Source organism: Camelus ferus, chromosome 18 (genome assembly GCF_009834535.1).
Source record: "Camelus ferus isolate YT-003-E chromosome 18, BCGSAC_Cfer_1.0, whole genome shotgun sequence".
In the NCBI taxonomy this organism is placed as follows: Eukaryota; Metazoa; Chordata; class Mammalia; order Artiodactyla; family Camelidae; genus Camelus; species Camelus ferus.
This window is the reverse complement of record NC_045713.1, coordinates 36,144,892-36,163,792: the sequence shown is the minus strand read 5'-3', so window position 1 is coordinate 36,163,792 and position 18,901 is coordinate 36,144,892. Positions and strand designations below refer to the sequence as shown.

At 41.7% G+C, this 18,901-nt stretch overlaps 1 protein-coding gene and 1 non-coding gene across 5 annotated transcripts; both read left to right on the top strand.

Moving 5' to 3' along the window:
- The first annotated feature begins 6,456 nt into the window (after positions 1-6,456).
- MPV17L (MPV17 mitochondrial inner membrane protein like) lies at positions 6,457-18,891 on the top strand. Of its 4 annotated transcripts, none has more exons than XR_004312802.1 (5): positions 6,457-6,854; positions 9,508-9,616; positions 11,902-12,117; positions 12,865-12,894; positions 16,565-16,652. XR_004312802.1 is itself a non-coding variant. In XM_032460989.1 (4 exons), the coding sequence occupies exons 1-4, from the start codon at positions 6,545-6,547 to the stop codon at positions 16,682-16,684; spliced, it is 531 nt and encodes a 176-aa protein (XP_032316880.1). In that variant the 5' UTR covers positions 6,457-6,544; the 3' UTR covers positions 16,685-18,891. The 4 variants fall into 4 exon arrangements, 2 of the variants coding, with proteins under 2 accessions (XP_032316880.1, XP_032316879.1); XR_004312803.1 differs by lacking the exon at positions 16,565-16,652 and adding an exon at positions 12,972-13,077; XM_032460989.1 differs by lacking the exon at positions 11,902-12,117 and having other exon boundaries at positions 9,508-9,578; positions 16,565-18,891.
- Positions 17,624-17,695, top strand: TRNAA-AGC. Its single transcript has one exon. It is a non-coding gene; the product is annotated as a tRNA-Ala (tRNA).
- Positions 18,892-18,901: the final 10 nt, after the last annotated feature.

Here is an 18,901-nt window from a genome sequence, read left to right as displayed (position 1 = left end):
TTTGGAACTTTCAGTTCCAACCCTCTAGTGGCATGACTGGTTCCCCTGCAACAATTCCACCCTTAGAGGCGGTCCAAAAGTCACCTCATTAATATAAACTCAGGTGTGGTTGAGGAGGGCTTGTTAGGAATAATAAGACACACAGTTTGAAGGCTCTGGAGCTATTTCAGGTACAGAGGGCAGAAGACCAAACAGTCTGATAAAAAGATGCTCTGGGTGCTCTTACCACTCAGGAAATTCCAAGCATTTTAGAAACTCTGTGAAACAGGACACAGACCTATTTCTTATTATAAGTCACTGTATTGTAGCAGCATACCTCCAATGAGATCCCACAACAGTTTACCCTAGACGGCAGATCTCCAGCAAATTCCACTGGCTGGCAGGGCATTATAGCAACTGGTATCTCTGCCATTTAGTGAGTCAGGGCTGTGCCTGCCCAGCAAGATCAGGATCTCATGGTTCTTCCCTGGGTTTTTTATCTCAGTCCTACAGGTAGTGGCTGGTCCTCATATCTGCTGTTTCTACACTCCTGAGAGTTCTCTTATAACCCAATCCCTCATTATTCCAATTCCCTGTGAACAATTCTTTATACAGTCAGTAAGCATTACATGGGGACTCCATAATTGCAAATTCACTTACTTGTTAAAATTTTTTTTGATCTCCCAAATCAATACTCCTGACACACATGCTCAGAGCAGCAAAAAATTTGAACCACCCAGCTTGCATGTTCCCAGCCACAGTCAAACAAAGTGATGCCTGGTCCTTTTGTTGCATCTCTCAAACAAGCATCCTTTTTACAGTCTATTTAGTGCTTACTTTCCCATATCTCTGTGCTTTTTGTCAGTGATTTAACTGTTTAAAATGGTCCTCCAGCTCTGCAGCTTAGTTCTGCAGCACTGTGAGCATTCCCAAGTGCAAGCAGGCTCTGAAGTGTGTTTTGTAGAAAACACCTGTGTTTGTTTGATAAGCTTTGCTCTGGCAGGAGTTACAATGTTGTAGACTGAGAGTTCATGTTAATACATCCACCAGAAATACACAGCAAGGTTATGTGTTGATCAGTTGATGAAATGTGACCAGAGACTCAAAGGAAATTAACCTTGTGATTCCCCTAAGAGTAATGGTTCAGCGTTTGCTAATTTAGTGCTCCTAACAAGTTTACAGAATGTAACTACTTCAGGTAATAAGAATCGACTGTATTAAGCTTTCCCTGTTCTAATTACAATGTGATGTCTCTCTCCTGATTGGATCAGAGTACTAAGATCATCTCTAAACTGTTATTTTACTAATTAGTTATTTCTTCCACATATCAGTGGAGTCTGACATTTTCTATAGTAATTGAAGCTTCAGAGGTTCAAAAAAGCATAAACGGAAAAGAAAACTCTGAAATTAATTCCACCTTTTATGTGGAAATTCTTAATTGTTTGCATATTTGAATATACACTATATTTAAAGCTATCTCTAATGCTGGGTTTTTCATAATTTCAGGATTTTTCTTTTATCTCTTCTTTATGTATTTTAGGAGGACTTAAAAGGGTATTTCTTTTCCCAAAGCTTAACAATGAAAAATTAATGAGATCAATTTAATTGGCTGCTCTATTATCCCACGCGAATGTGGGCAGAATAGTTACTTGAAATAAAGCTGGTGAAACAGAATTCCTGGACCAGAGAAACACTCTACTTCAAATAGTTTTTCCAAATGGCACAATTTCAAAATGCCAAGTTGCAAGTGGCATCTCTGATATCCACTATCCCTGTTAAAAAAAAAATCTGTTGCCACATTTGAGTATTCTACTGGGGGCAGGATAGGAGGCCAGGGAAGTGTTCGAAACTTCTAAAACAAGAGTGAAGGACGGATACAATTCTAACCTCAGTACTTTGTTTTCACTCCGGCCAGTGTCCAAATGGTCTGAAAATGATCATACGGATCCAAGGATCTTTCACATAGTTGGTGCCAATGTTATGGGTGTAAGAGTTGCTTATGTCATAAAGAGAATTCTTAGGCATAGTTTTTCCACATCAGAGCTGAAATGCCATGATTTCATGACAAAATCACTTCATATCATTTCTGCTAACAGGAGACGTTCAGGCTCTGGTGGGAAGCAGGCTTGTATCCTCTTCCTTCTAACCTGCCCTCCTGACTTTTCCAGCTGAAGCCCCCAATCTCTCTCTCCTGTGCACATTCAGAAAGGGAGTCAGCAGTGCTGGTGCCTCCCACTCCCACCTCCATAACTTCAATCCCACCCACCAGGAACCATCCAAAGAAAAATAATACTTAAAAAAGAAAATCGTATTAACATTTGCATAAAGCATAGCTCTTTTTATTCATCTCTGGCCATACTAAGCAAAAACCTTGTACTTACTGGGCACACCCAGCTTCAAATCAAAGCACCCCTTTCCATTCAGATCGATGCTGGAGAAATTCCATTAAGAATGAAGGGCTCTTTTACTGCAGGGGAAAGGTGATGGCGGGGAGGGATAAGTTGGGAGTTTAAGATTAGCAGATACAAACTACTGTACGTAAAATAGATAAACAACAAGATCCCACTGTATAGCACAGGGAACTATATTCAATACCTTGTAATAAACTATCACGGAAAAGAATATGAAAACGAATATATATGTATAACTGAATCACTTTGCTGTACAGTAGAAATGAACACAACGTTGTAAATTAACTACACTTCAATTAAAAAGAAAAGAATGAAGGGCTCTGGAATAAAGGGGTAGGTGGATGAGAAAATCATGAAAGAGGAAGGTTAGATAAGTTTTTTTTGTTTGTTTTTTTGCCAGCCTCATTTCAGGTAGATAGTTGCTTCAGTTTCTGGCTCTGTACCTACAGCCCCAGAGACAACTTGTCTCAGAGGTGATATTGAAGGGACTGGAGGAACTTCCATGACCTTTTTTGAAGCTGATCGCTTCCTCAGCTTATTGGAAAACAGACCTGTTGGGCTTGGAGCCTTTAAGCATAGTAGCCTTTTGTTTTTCAGCAGAAATTTCTGATCAGCAAGAGAAGATAGATTTTAGACACTGCAGCCCACTTGGTGGTTCCTATTAAGCCCTGATTCATTTATGAAATTAAATGAAGTAATAATAGTTACCATAAGCTTCCTTGTAATCATCTTAATGTATGTTTAATGTGGCCCTTAGTTGTAAACTGAAGCTCAATTCCCACATCAGTACTTTATTCCCCACTGCAAGAGCTCCTAACAAAACTCCTCTTTTACATTTTAACACAGCCCTGTGTTGCCTGGTTATCCCCTGCTGTTCAGGGATATTAATGTCTCATCAATGTGTTGCCTCATTGTTGCCAGAGGGCTCTGAATCACAGCTTGCGCTGATGATGAAGCATCCCTGTAATGAATTAATTTATCTTAGAGCATCTCTTCTCCTTTGAAGGCCAGGCGGGTTCTTTAGCGTCTTTACTGAATTAGATCGTCTTCAACTACTGCATCTGTTACTGCTTTTGGGAAGAGACAAGTATACAGCAATACACGTAGAACCATCTCAGCCTTCGAAGTATTCATTTCTCTTTCTTTCAACTCCCATTAAGTAAATATGTCTGAGTTCTTTCATAAAGATCACCATAGATCTTGGAGGACATATGCCTCTGTGGATGGTTACCAATCCCCGGCCTCACTGGGTTTCTGTGAGGAGGAAATGAGCTCATGTTTCCAAGTGCTTCGTGGAGAATTGACACATGCAGTTGGCTCTCCGTGAATGATGGTCCCATACCTTTGGGGCTGCCAGATTTAGCAAAATAAATTTTAAAAATACAGGGTGCTGAGTTAACTTCAAATTTCAGATGCACAGTGAACATTTTTTAGTGTGAGTGTGTCCCAAATACTGCACCAGGACATCCTTACACCAAAAAGTTACTCGGTGTTCATCTGAAATTCAAAGGTAACTGGGCGTCCTGTATTCTACCTGGCAACCCTAATCCCTCCCCCATCCTACTTTCCTGCTTCCAGTCCCCAATTTTGTTCTGTTTTTCTCAATAGCAATATTGGTTGAGGGAATTGTGTAGGAATCATTAGGGAGATTTTCTTTTTTTCCTAATGAAGACCTTACCTTTCTAGAATTTAGGCAGGAATTAGTTTTTTGTTTTTTTTGTTTTTTTTTTTTAAGCATTGCAAATACAAATCCTTGTCGCAAGCACATAGTTTAGTGCCTGGCACATAATCGTGCTCAATGAATATTGATCAATTGAATGAATGAATGAACCATTGCCTGGACAATGGATGGTTGGAGTCTAAATGTGTTGAGAAATGTGGTAGTTTGATTTCAGCGAATGGGATCAATTGCCAGTAGATCAAAAGCATTACAGAGAAGACATGAACAATGACCTCCCATGTCTTAATCCCCACAACCTGTGGCCATGTTGTTTTACATGGTGAAAGGGACTTTGTAGATGGCAAAAGGGACTTTTTAGATGACCCTTGGTACGGATCTTGAGATGTGGAGATGATCCTGCACGATCCAGGTAGGCTGAATGTAATCAGGAGGGTCCTCCTAAGAGGGGGAGGGCAGGTGGGTCAGAATCAGAAAAGACTGTGTGACAGTGGGATGACAGAGAGAGAGAAACTGGAAGATGCCACGCTGCTGGCTTTGAAGATGGAGGAAGGGGACATCCAGGAGTGCAGGGTGCCCTCCAGAAACTGGAAAAGGCAAGGAGATGGACTCTTTTCCATGGGCTCTGGAGGGAAAGCAGCCCAAGGACCCGTTTTAGACTCCTGACCTCAAAGCCTCTGAGACAACAAACTTGAGGTAACTCGTTGCCACAACTTTAGAAAAGTAATACAAGGGGAATATAAATAATAAACAAAGAAAGGTGTGAGCTAGGAGCCTGCCTAGCTGGGGGACGTCTGACGGAAAGATTTGTCTGGGACTAGGACCGGGAAAGCAGAGGGATGGAAATCAGCATATGGGCAGATAGAAAGGGTCAAAGAACACAGAAATTGGCAGATTCCCAAGAACTGAAGAGAATGAGTGTGTTAGTCTTCTGGGGCTGCCAGAAAAAAACACCACAGATTGGGTGGGTTAAAAAATTAATTTTCTCACAGTTCTGGAGGCTAGCAGTCCAAGGTCAAGATGGCAGCTGATCTGGCTTCCTCTGACGCCTCTCTCCTTGGCTTGCAGGTGGCTGCCTTCTCACCGTGTCCTCACTCCGTCTTTCCTCTGTGCGTGCACAGCCATCGTGTCTCTTTGTGGGTCCAAATGTCCTCTTACTAGGATGCCAGTCAGACTGGATTAGGGCCCATTCCATCCAATTCAGCACATAACAATAGGGTTGACAAATTGAGGAACAATCTGTAGAATAATCAGTTAGTGCTCCAGATTAGAGAGGAAGGTGATCTATGACAATTCGGTGCAACCCAAAGCGATCCAGGACTGAATGCCAGACAGAGAAAGGACTTTAGTGGGACAGCTGGCAATCATTTGAATAAAATCTGTAAGTTGGGAAATAGTATTACATCAGTGCCTATTTCCTCACTTTAATAATTGTGCCATGGTTATGTAAGATGTCAATATTTGGGGAAGCTGGGGTGAAGAGTATAGGGGACCCTGTAGTATTTCTGCAACTTTGTAAAAAGTGGAATTATTTCAAAATGTAAAGTTAAAAATGAAAACAAATTAATAATTAACTAAAATAGGATAAACAAATAGAAGAGAGAGAGAATGAGAATGGAATTGGATGTGACAATGAAGGAAAAAGAGGGGAAAGGAAGCAAAGGGATACTGATTTTCATGAGGTCAGAGATTACATGTGCTGTTTCAGTTTACAATGACCCCCTGCTTCTGGGACAGTGCCTGGGAGCTGGGGAGGTAATATTCATTGAGGCACAAACTCTGAAGAGAAGGCAGTGGGCCCAAGGAACCCCACCTCACGTTCATGAGAGGGCTCAAATTTTAATTTCTGACAATGTCTCCAAAGACCGTTACACAATCAGTCTGTGTGTGTCTAAAGTGTGAATTCTTTGCATGTAAACATGTAAAATACATCGCCATCTTGGTAACTGAGTTTTGGTAGCTCTTCTTTTTTTCCCCCTCAATTCCCCCCCACCCCCCCTTTTAACCTTTTTGTTCGTTTGTTTTGAGATACAATTCCCATACCATACAATTCACCATTTTAAAGTGTATTCAATGGTTTTCCGTGCAACTGTTATCACTAATTACAAAACATTTCATCACCGCAAAAAAGAACCCCGCACCCAGCGAGCAGTCACTTTACATCGCTGCCCGTCGCCCAGCCCATGATCAGCCTACTCTCGGTCCCTATGGATTTGCCTATTGTGGACATTTCACGTAAGGGGACCGTGCCTTATGCGCACCAGCCGCGTTTCAAAAGCTCAGCCCCCATGGTCACCAGTGGCCACGGGATTGGACGGCGCGGGTTGGGTGTGCGCGGGGCGCCCAATCGCTTTCCAGCATCCGGAGGAGGCAGGTGCAGGTGGCGGGAGGCGGCGCGCGGGAGGCCGGGGGCCAGGGGCGCCGGGCGTGGCCCGGGAGCCGGCGGCGGTGGCTGGCGGGCGCCCAGGGCCGGGGCATGGCGGGCTGGTGGCGGGCGCTCCCGCGCGCCGTCCGGCGTTACCCGTGGCCCACGAACGTGCTGCTCTACACCGCGCTCTTCTCGGCTGGCGATGCGCTGCAGCAGCGCCTGAGGGGTGGCCCCGCCGACTGGCAGCAGACGCGGCGCGTGGCCACCGTGGCCGTGGCCTTCCACGCAAACTTCAACTACGTGTGGCTGCGCCTGCTGGAGCGCTCAATGCCAGGCCGCGCGCCGCGTGCGGTCCTGGCCAAGGTGCTGTGCGACCAGGCGCTCGGCGGGCCGGTGGCGATCTCTGCCTTCTACGCTGGTGAGGAGCCTGGTGGGGTGTGGGGATGTGATGGGGATTGAGGGGGTGGGGGTGGGTCCCGGGGCTGGAGCTGGGGGAAGGGGCTGGATCTGGTGACAGGGCCGGGAGCCAGGACTAGGGGACTGAAGCCGGGGGTTCAAGGAGCTGGGACATGGCAGGAGCCTGTGGCCTGGGGGCCAGGGACCAGGGTTTGAGGGGAGTGGGAAGGTCGGGGCCGAGGATGGAGGTCGAGGTGCAAGGGCTAAGATGTCTGGGGACCGTGGATTAGACAGATTGAGGGGGAAGAAGTTGAGAGGTGGTTGCTGGAGAGGCCAGGGGTTAGGGGGCCTGGGTCCAGCAGGGCAGGGATCCAGGGGCCAGGGTCTTCTTTGGGATGCTGAGGTTGCACGTGGTCTGGGTCTGTAGGTGTCAGGGGGCCAGGGGCTAGGCTGGAACCGAGAGAAGCAGGGCTGGGGTTTATTTCCTCTTGAAAAAGATCCATGGAAATGATGAGATCCCCAGCTAGTTACCATAGCAGCTGCAACCCCTGTGACCAAGTTGTGGGGTGGGAGTTGTCCTGCTCCTTGGAAAATTCCTGTCTGGGGCTAGCGGCCTCCTTTCCAACTCAGGCACAAAATGTGAGGGGATTCAGAACTGTAGGGGCAGAGCCGGTGGAATCTGAGGTCTGGCCTACTTTCTCAGAAAAATGTATGCTCGGGGCCATAGTCCTGCTTTGCTAACAAGATTTACCTGCCTGGTGGAGGGAGGGGGACCCCATCCCCTTAGGGTCAAAACCCACAGAATATGTGAAGAGACTTCAGACCCCTGCCACGAGAGGATTCTATACCTGTGAGTGTCCCAGGGAACCCCCTCCTCCGAAAGTCCAGCCTGGAGCCTGAGAGCCTGACTTTGGGAACCTTCCTTGGGGCCCTAAATTCTAAAAACAATAGAAGGGGCTCTGTGGCCTTCATCTTCATAGCATTTTCTATCTCCTGGAAGGGAGTGGGCAGGGGAGAAGCACCCATCCTCCAAGAAAATTCAAGGGCCCTGGGCCTGACCTTGGCATTGGCTGTTGGTACTTTTTTCTAACCTGGTCAAAGTGGTCAAGTCACGACCTTGAAGGAACCTCCACTGCCCTGTGAGTCTTATTTGGGGGGGCCAGAGTCCAACTGCACAGGAAACATGCCTGATGCAGTGCCAGCCGGCCAGATGGCCGATGGGGTCAGTGAGGTCAGGAGACAGAAGACCTGAGAGCAGGAGCTGCCTAGTTTATCAGATCTCTGCCTGGTCCCAGGGTGTGACTTCCAGACCAGATTTGCAAACCAGTTTCTCCTGCCTACTACTGCAGTGGCCTCTTCATGAAGGGATTGGGAGCCTGGGGGCTGGGCGTTTAGTAATCAGATTCCCATTTAATCCTCAAACAATCCCAGTGAGGCAGATACTTTATTCCTATGTTACAGATTTAGAAACTGAGGCTCAAAGGGGATAAATAACTTGTCTGAAGACAACACAATCCATGGCATGGTCTTCATTCCGATGGAGGTTTCAGCGTGCTTGAAACCGGAAAGGTGCTGCAGGAACAGGGCTTCTGGGGCCTATGGGTCAAGCCCAGGGCACCCTGAAATGGATTCCTGCCCACACTGCTTCTTTGCTTTGCTTTTCCGATTTCTGGGCCCCGGTTTCCTTCTCCTCAAATTAAAAAAGGGGTAAGGGGGCAGGGGGTGAGTTGCATGTTTAAAGCACTTCAGACTTGGAAATTGCCTGTATCTTTGTGCTGGGGCCCCTTGGGAGCTAGAGTAGTTGAGATTGCGAAGTCTGGCTTGGAATCCACACTTAGGTTGGACTTGGACCGCTGTCAACCTCCCCAAGCTCTTCCTCCTCTGTAACTCTACCATCCTCAGCTGAGGGCTAGGAGGGTCATGTGAAAGAACCTAACGAGCTTAGCCCTTAATTAGTACTGGGTAAGTGGAAGGAGATATTACCGATAAACTGGGCTGGGTTTTCTTATGAGTCCCGTTCTAAGAACCCCCTGCAATTGATCAAAAAGATCTTATTTTCCCTTCCTCTTAATCCTAGTTGGGGGAGAATTTTTAAAGCATTCTTTATTTTTACACCCTTCCTAAAAATAGGAAGGTTTTGTCTTTGCTCCCTGAATTCCTTTTCAGGGTTCTTGAAAGTTTTCCAGATGTTTTTCGGAACGCTGAATTGGTGTCCTGCTTTCAGATTCCAATTAGAAAGCTTCTTTGATGGAAAGTCTGTAGTTGCTGGAACACCCAAGGTCCTGCAGCCTTTTTGTAAAAGGCGGCAATTAAATTTAAAAATTTTAAACATTTCACAAAACGTTTTGAAGGGAGAGAGGAAAAGTCACCAAATAGTCCCACTACGCTAACATTGTGGGTTTTGTGACTTCTCTTACAGCTTAAAAAAAAATCATTCTGCTATACTTTGTGCCCTGCTTTTCTCACTTAATACTTATCATTGCTTTAAAATATACCTAGTTTTAGGATGGAGTTTATCTTCTGTTTTCACTGTTGGGCCAGAAGGGACATAGCGAGAGAGTGAGAGTGGTGGTTACCTTGCATACTGGAATAGAAAACTTGAACATGAACCTCTTATACAGGATTCTTCCTATTGACTCTTTTAAAATATTTTTGGTGTTTGTTTTTGCAAATAGGTATGAGTATTCTCCAGCGAAAGGACGACATATTTTTGGACCTGAGACAGAAATTCTGGAATACATATATGGTAAGACAGACTTTTGAAGAAGCAACCAAGATCTCTTTGTATCTTTTTCATGTTAAATACATTTTAATAAAAATATTCTTAAATTAGGGCTCCAGTTGGTTGGCACAAGGGTATAATGTTTTGACAGATCTTAAATTTGTTTCGATATAGTTGAATGAGGAGCTTTAAGAGTGGTTCTATGTGAGTGTCTCTGAATTTTATTCAGTGTTCACAGTGACCTCTGACGTTCTTATATTTACTCTTGTTAGTGATCACAGTAAATTTTGGAGCCAAATAGGTTATTGCAAAATAGGAATAGTAGAAATGACACAAATGAACTTATTTACAAAACAGAAACAGACTCATAGACCTAGAAAACAAACTTAATGGTTACCAAGGGGAAAGGGACAGGTAGAGGGATACACTGAAAGTTCAGGATTTGCAGATACTAAATACTATATATAAAATAGATAAACAGCAAGATCCTACTGTATAGCATAGGGAATTATATTCAATACCTTGTAATAGCCTATAATGAAAAAGAACATGAAAAGGAATATATATATGTGTAACTGAATCCCTATGCTGTACACCAGAAATTAACACAACATTGTAAACCGACTATAATTAAAAAAAAAAAAGGAATAGTAGAATGTGAGTGGCATAATGGAATTGTTCCCACATTTAGAGCCAATGTTTCCAGGTGTGCATTCTGTTGAGTCCCTATGAAAGGCACCTTCTTAATATCACACAGGTATTTACAGAGAAGGAAGATGTTTCCTAGGGTTATTCCTAGGCTTGAAGCAAGTCAACTGTTGCACTGTGTGCCCAGTACAAATACATATAATCCAGTCCAACAAATAATTCAGTTATTCAATGAAGATTTACTGAGCAGTGTCCTCAAGGCCTGGCAAAGTCAGGGATGCTTTCCAGCGCTGGTCTAGAGCATGTTTGATTCTATTAAAGACAACGAGGTGAATTTTCAGCATTCCAGAGTGTGCACAGACTGGCTTAGGGCTTCACATCTACTTAATTCCCTATCAAAAGCAGTGCCGTGCCACCCCCAGCTATCACCTGCTCTGCTTCTAGCATCTTCTGTTGAAAGATCCTGAGTGTCAGAACCAGCATCACCCGCTTGATGGCTGGAGGCAAGTGATGAGGAGGGTGGAAGCCACATGCTTCCCCTGGGCCTCTCTACCCGAGGACAGTTCCTTCTTGTTTCCAGGGGGAAAATGCTCAGAACTCTTTTTTTTTTTTTTTAAATTATTTATTTATTTACAGAGGGGGAATAATTAGATTTGTTTGTTTATTTTTAAATGAAGGTACTAGGGATTGAACCCAGGACTCCGTGCATGCTCAGCTCCGTACCACTGAGCTATATTCTCCCCTCCCCCCACCTCAATCAGGACTCTTGTTACTTACCTTGGAGCAAAAATTGTGAGCCCAGGGTGACATCCAAATGTGATTTTCTTCTGCTTTATTTTGGAAAAAGGAACAGGTTTTCCCATTATGTCATAGATCCTGTGGTGATAGGTACATCTGACGTTCATACGAAGACCAAGCAAGCAGAATTATGAAAGAAAAGGGGCTTTCAGCAAGGATTTGCGGATGTTTCAGATTCTCCTACCTTAGCAAAGGCACACAGGCTATCTTTCTTGGGCAGAAACATGGGGACTTCTGCACCCCTTTTTAAAAAACAGTGGTTCCAGATGAGTCAGTTGAATCGATCCTCCTGAGAAGAAAGAGGGTACCAGCCATCTGTTGCTTAGCACCATTTGGGGACTTTCCTGAAGATCTCCCAGAACAAGACTTAGGGGGAGGGGACAGCTCAGTGGTAGAGTGCATGCTCAGTATGCATGAGGTCCTGGGTTCAATCCCCAGTACTTCCATAAAAATCAATCAGTCAAACAAACAAACCAGCTATGGGGTTATTGTAACCAAGTTCACATAAGAAATAAGCAGTAGGAAGAAGAATGATTTGAGAAATACTTAGGCAGAATTGGCAGGTCTTGATTGATTGGAGGTAGGGGTAGTGGGCAAGGACATATCCAAGGGTGACCCACCCACATTTGCTGGGTGTCACTCAGCATCCTCTAAGCAAGAGCCCACTTTTCTCTCCTAGTTGTTTATTTGCTTATTTCTCTGTTATCAGCATGGATTCAGGGATTCCCATTTTTTCCAATGGCTAATAATTCATTGCTGTGTTTGATTATTTTTGGTGTGCAGATACCCCAGATTTGGGCCATGAGAGTCCCTTCAGGTTGGCTCCTATGTCCTTTGGACAAACCCCTACTCCCATCCTTTTTTTTTTTTAAAGCCACTTCCTTACATTAAGTCATAAAAGATGTTCTAGGTTCGTCTGGTACATTTACCTGCCCTGCCCTGGTCCTGGAATCAGCCATTTCTCTGAGGAGCCCTTTTGCTTTTTGTGGGGAATGGCACAGAAGACCAAGACCAACTGCACGTTAGGTGATGCTACACCCTGCAGGAAGAAAACTGCTGTGAAGAAGTGAAGTCATGTTTGGATGGCTTTAATCTTCTGATAGCTTTTCCTAAAGTAGTAAGTTCTTAAATGAGTATATACTTTAAACTTTTAATAGCTTTTATTGCAACAGTTTATCGTAGAAACTTTAGAAAATAAAAATTGGTAAGAAAAGAAAAAACAATACCACCTTTATATTACATTGTCATAGGGACTATTTGAAAAATCTCTAGGTTTTTTTTTTAAAGATATAATTTACATATTAAGACCTCTATCTTTCAAAAAAAATCCATAATAATGACCTTTTTGTCAATAAGTATAGGTTAAAGCCTGTTAAAATAAATCCATCTTAAAAGCTAAACTTATTCTATAGCATGAAATAGTTAGAATATATTATTAGCAAATCACCATAAAGAATGGTTTGGTCTATAGTTTTAAAAATTCAGTAATGATCCTGTATTTTATAAATATATCCCTGCATCATTTGCTTGGGCAAACAGGAAAATTATAATATACAAATAACATGTTGTTATTTTAAAAGCAGTTGCCTTCTGGAATTGGTCCTGATTCTGGTAGACTTTTAATTGTAGATCTGTGAATATAGCTAATAAAAATCTTTATGCTTGTGCCTAACAGCTTTTTGTACAACTCCCCACCCTCTTCCACTCGAGAGACCATAAATAGTCTAATTTAATCAGCTTAGCCTGAAATATAACACCACCTCCACATTCCAGCTGCGTGGCTTTCTTAATGCTTTATGGAATGAACTGTGTGATTGTTTCGTGTGATTAAAAGGCATTCTAATAAAGTTTTTCTTTATTCCAGAGCGGTCTGATGTACTGGCCTTTTGTACAGGTGAGTTTCAAACCACTTAGAGTTCTAACTGGTGGGTTTGGTTTATGTGGAGCCCTAAGACTGTCTCTATGTTACAGCTGGCCAACTTCAGCCTTGTTCCCGTTCACTGGAGAACAGCTTACACTGGACTCTGTGGTTTTCTGTGGGCCACCTTCCTCTGCTTCTCACAACAGGGTGGTGATGGCACATTGAAGTCAGCTTTCACTCTCCTTCGTATAAAGGGGACACGTGAGGTTGAAAAGGCCCCACAGAAGTGACAAGTTGAGAACTCCCTGAAAGTGACTACTTTTTTAAAGGCAGTGGATTGACTGCAGATGAAATACTTCGCTTACCACTTGTGTACTCCATTTTGAAGAATTACTATTCTATAGACTCGATTGTTTCTTAACTAGTGATGATAACTTTCAATTTTATTCGCATCTCCCTTTTTTCCCATTCTAAGCTGAAAGGATTACTTCTCTAATACTTTGGCTACTATCAATAACAGTGGCAAAGTGGCGTTTTACAATCACTATTTCTAGCCTAATATTTTATTGCCAGTTGATTTAAGGAACCCCCATTTTGATTGTATACATCTCTCCTCTGAAGTCTCAGGTTATCTCCTAAACACTTTTGGATCAGATTACCTTTTATAACAAAAAGAGTCCTTATAGTAAATTTCTGTTTACACAGAATTCGATCAGGAAGATTGAATCACCAGGTTTTCCCCTAAAATACTGTGTAACTTATTGTTATGCTGATACTAAGGTTCTGCAAGTACATTTTATATCAAAAAACAAAACAAAACAAAACTGTGTATGATCATTGTGTTCTGTACAGAATGTATTTGGCTGATGTCTTCTACTTTTATAGTTTTTAAATATTCTTTAATGCTTTTTAGCCTTCAGCATATTTACTTGGCTAAACATTGAATTTCCTTGACATACGAAATATACAAAAGGAGGGGGAGGGTATAGCTCAAGTGGTAGAGCGCATGCTTAGCATACACAAGGTCTTGGATTCAATTCTTCTCATCACCACCTCTAAAAATTTTAAATAAGTAGACCTAATTACCTCCCCCTAAAAAATAAAAAAAAAGAAAGAAATTTTGAAAAAAAAAAAAGAAATATAAAAAGTATTTGGCTTTTAAAAGAAATATATTGACTGAAGTGTCTAAAAAAAATTAAGTTTTCTTTTGGAAGGAAGAATTCTATTTCATAAAGTTCCAGGGAAAATAGTTACCCCAAAATTCACAGTGATGTCCTATTTTTAAATTAGTGCTTTAACAAATCTTTATAGGTAATCTTTAAGGCAGACATGAGAAACTCAATCCAGTTTTTCAGATTTACTCAGTTTTTCTAACTTCAAAACCAGTGGGTTTAAGAATTATGTGAATAATTCAAGAAGTTTTAGCAATTTTCATCCAAGAATCGCATCACTATTCTGTTGCTTCCAGTGGAGTGTTTCACAAATGTAAGGATGTGAAGTGCTGAGATGTTAATATATTTATCTTCAGAATTTATATTTAAGATTAACTTAAGAATGTATTCCTAAATATTTTAAGCATATAATTTATATAAATTGTAATATAAATTTATATGTCATAAGTATATAACTTCTAAGTATATGATTTATTTCAATTTAATAGGTGTTAATATATTTTACATTATTAGGACAACAGTAAGGAAACTTCTAAATAGTTTATTTCTAAAATAATTTGTGTTTTGCATAGTTTTAAAAGTAGTTGATACAACAGAAAAGCTATTTCACAATACATGACATGTTTTACTATTTAAAAAGTACATCCAGACTAGTGACTGTGCCTCAGCTTTGAATAATGCAGATGCTTCTGTCCAGCTTACTTGTAATTAAAAATGATGCATAATTTGCAAACCTATCAGTCTTTTTCATTTCTAGGAAAATTAATGAAAGTCATTCCTTTATCTATATCATAGTTTGGTTTGGTTGGAAAGAATTAGGCAATGTGAGAGTTTGCATGTGTTTAAAATTTTCTAATACCAAGCATGGGAGTGGCATGTAAAAATACTTTCCTCAAAATCTATCAGAAAGGTGATTCAGCGGACAAAGTGACTGATTATTTGTCCAGTACACAGTCAGTGAAATTTGGCATTTAAGGGTTCATAAAAATGAAGGGTGCTTTAGGAAAATTTTATCTTATTTGTATGGATGCTTTTGGGGCCAAAATAAGAAAACTGTTTAATGGATGAAAGGAATTACAACTACAAAAGATTTAGTTCAAAGAGGGAAACATTTTCACATTCTAGTACTTCAGTGATAATTCCAATTTTGGTTTTTAATACTTCGAAGAAAATGTTTTATTTCTTTTACTATAAAATGTATTGATAAAGAGATTTAACTTTGGTGTTCAGGTTGTATCTAAGTAGGGCCTCCAGATCAACTATGTTAACCAAAACCGAACTAAAAGTCTCTTCAGGTTAGCAAAAAAAAAAACAAAAACAAAAACAAAAAAAAGTAGTCTCTTTAATTAAGGTAGATAACCCAGAACTACAATTTCTAACTCATCCATTATTGCTATATACTTTCATATACTTTCTTTATATCTCTTCTAAGAATCGTCATCCTTTAGGATTCATTTGAAGCTATTGAAAAATATTTTCTTTTGCAAGATGGGCAGTTTACGTTGAGTGGAATTTTATGTGAACTTCTGCAGGGTGTTTGCCAAAACCACTTATATCCAGAACATGCTTAACAATATATTCTGGAGGCAGCTTTTGTTTAAAATTATGTTCATCTCCTGAAAGAATTAGAAAGTTAATGGATTTTTGTGCCTGAAGATCATGACTTTGCATTGGCTACATTTAATCTAGTTTTACCGATATTTAGAAACCAAATCACAGAAAATGCAATTAAAAAACTATTGAGGTGCGTAGGATATAGCTCAGTGGTAGAGTGCATACTTAGCATGCATGAGGTCCTGGGTTCAATCCCCAGTACCTCTATCAAATGAATAAACCTGATTACTTCCCCCCTCCAAAAAAAATATTAAAAAATGTTTTTATTTATTTATTTGTTTATATTGAAGTGTAGTTGATTTACAGAAAATTATTCTTTTAATACTGTCAATGGCCATTAAGTGAAAGGGGAAATCTGGACTTTAAAGATAAAGGATAACGGATGAAGAGCTGTAAACAGCAGCCAACCAAGTGAATAAAAGGGAATGGTTTACAGCTGACTAACATTATTGGTATTTATCAGTTAAAAGCGTATCTTTTTTTAGTTCTCTTCCCCATTGTAAGTCTGTCTTTCCTTAAATCTTTATTCGTCCATACCTTCTGTCCTCTTTCCCTGTTGAGTGGCCATAATAAGCCCCCTTCTCCTGTACTTCATCCCTCCCCAGCCACGGCCACCCAGACACTGGGGGCTGGCGGGAGGGGGCAGAATAATTGTGATGAGGTTATAGGGACCAGCCTACTTAAGTCACATGACAGCTATGCTTTAGAGAGATGGTAGCAGAGACCCCTATTTTGGAATTTCTTCCCCCAGAGGGGAGAAAAGGAAGAAGGATCAGCCCTAGAGAGAATTTTGAAGTGAGGGAACATTCTGGAGGCAGCTTCTATTTGCAATTAGGTTCATCTTCTGAAAGTGTTAGAAACCTGATGGGTTCTCGTGCCAGAAGATTTTGACCTTGCGGTGTCCACTTTCTTTTCAGAGATCCTCCCGTTCTTCTGGATGCCCTGTCCTGCATTCTCTCCAACTTAGTGCTGTATCTTCCAGATCAGATCTCATCTCTTCCTCACCTCTCCAAACTCCCATTCTCTCCTGTGACTGACTTGAGCTACATTTAGAAAAGTAGGTTTATTAAGCTAACTCACTGAGATGCGGATTACAGCCTTTATGGCTAAGTTGTTTTGTTTTTTTTTAATTGCTAACAAAAACGAATCTCTGGATGGAATTTTAGGAACTATTGCTGTGCTGAAAGGAGGTAGAAAAAAAGGGTATATTTTTGTCAGGAGACTTCTGATACACTTTACATTATGACGTTCACTTCCCATTGCATTAAAACCAGCCATGCACTTCAACTAAAAAATTGAAGAAAAAAAAAAACAAAAAACGAAACACCAGCCAGGCAAAGATCATTGCAATGTATTGTGAAACTTTCCACAATGGATGATCTTTATCTGTTTGCATGTTTGTATTCCCTACCGGACTGAGCTACTGGAAGGAAGAATATATTTCTTATTCATATTTGTCTCTGAAACGTCCCACACAGTGTCCAGCACATGGTGGAAACTCTAACACTGTTGAGTGACTGAAGGTAATTTGTGGATTTCTCATCTGTCATTTTCTTCGGCCCAGACTGGTGCTGAGGAGTCTGGACTGATGGTCCTTTCATCTTCACCCTGTATTCAGGCAGCTGTCCTGTCTTACGCTCAGCACAGCCCAGACCTTCACATGCTTTGGCCCCAGGCCTAGAAAATTGTGTTTTCTTGGAGATGGTTAAGACTTGTGGGCTTTGATGCCCTGACATAACCTCCAAAAACCATCTCTTCACACCCCTCCCCAGCTCTGCAAAGCCTGTATTGTTTGTTTTTGAGAATTGGATAAAATCATGGTAGTTGGGCCTTCTCCAAACCACTAAATTACCCTTTGTGATGGTTAATTTTATGAGTCAACTTGACTGGGCCACAGGGTTATTTGGTCAAAAATTACTCTGGGTGTTTCCCTGAAAGTGTTTTTGGATGAGATTAGTATTTAAATTGGGGGTGGGGAGGGTATAGCTCAGTGGTAGAGTGCATGCCTAGCATGCATGAGGTCCTGGGTTCAATCCCCAGTACCTCCATTAGAAATAAACAAACAAACAAACAAACCTGATTACCTCCCCCTACCCCCAAAAGTATTTAAATTGGGAGACTGAGTCAAGCAGATTGTCCTGCCTAAGGCCTCGTCCACTCAGTTGAAGGCCTGAATCGAACAAAAAGACTGGCCTCCTCCCAGGTAATAGAATTCTTACTGCCCAACTGCCTTCAAACTGGGACATTGGCTTTTTTCCTACCTTTGGACTTGAAACATAGGCTCTTCCTGTGTCTCAAGCCTGTCGGCCTTCACATGGGAGCTGCAGTGTCAGCTTGCCTGGTTCTCAGACCTACAGACTCAGCATGGAACTTAATTAAATTCTCTGGGGTGTCCAGCTTGCTGCCTCGCCCTGCAGAATTTGAGCCTTGCCCGCATAATCATGTGAGCCAAGCCTTATAATAAATCTCTTTCTCTCTACACACAATCCTATTGCTTCTGTCTCTCTGGAGAACCCTGAATAATATCCCCCCTTTATGTATGTTAGTATTCCATAGTTTGTGGTTCATGCTCTGTGGCTGCCTGTGGGTGATGACCACCAGCTCACAACTGTTACAGATTTACTCTGCACATCACTTTCTGGGAGCCCTGAAATCATAATATGCAGGTGGTCATCCACTCCTACTCCACTCATACTCCTCTGTATAGGACAACACATCTGTATGACCTGAAAATGGAAATTCAGCCAGATAGCCAGGTCATTGCCAAATAACAGAACTGACTACATTTTCACTTTAGGTTGACAGTGGATGGGAGATGTAGGTTGTGAATTCTGTGAATATGGGGGACTGAGAATTAATTCCAGTTAGACGGTAAGCCGTTTTGGAGCTGAGACCATCTCAGTGCTTGATTATGCTTCCTAGTGAAGGGCTCGGTCAAGACTGATACTCTACCTCGATACTGAGGTCAGATAGTTGCTCAGACACCTGCTATGTCTGAATACTGCCTTTTTAGTATTCACGATGAATAACTATTTGTTCATTTTTTAATACTCATATCTGTGTCCTGTCCCTCTGAGCCATGGAGCTAGACTACTCTTTTTTCATATTTTGGGTGGAAAGGCTTGTAAAAGCAATACCAGTTGTTTCACTTCAAAATTTAAACGTTATGTATGGATATAAAATTTTGGGTGCAATGTGATTTCGTGTAATGAAAAATAAATGAATTTTAGTTAAATACTGCAAATGACTCTGGC

Bases quoted from the DNA above. Each gene is read 5' to 3' on its own strand.
- MPV17L (XM_032460988.1), top strand. From the start codon at position 6,545: ATGGCGGGCTGGTGGCGGGCGCTCCCGCGCGCCGTCCGGCGTTACCCG. The intron at 6,855-9,507 runs GTGAGGAGCCTG...TTTTGCAAATAG, and splicing joins GATCTCTGCCTTCTACGCTG to GTATGAGTATTCTCCAGCGA. The intron at 12,895-12,971 runs GTGAGTTTCAAA...TCTATGTTACAG, and splicing joins TGTACTGGCCTTTTGTACAG to CTGGCCAACTTCAGCCTTGT.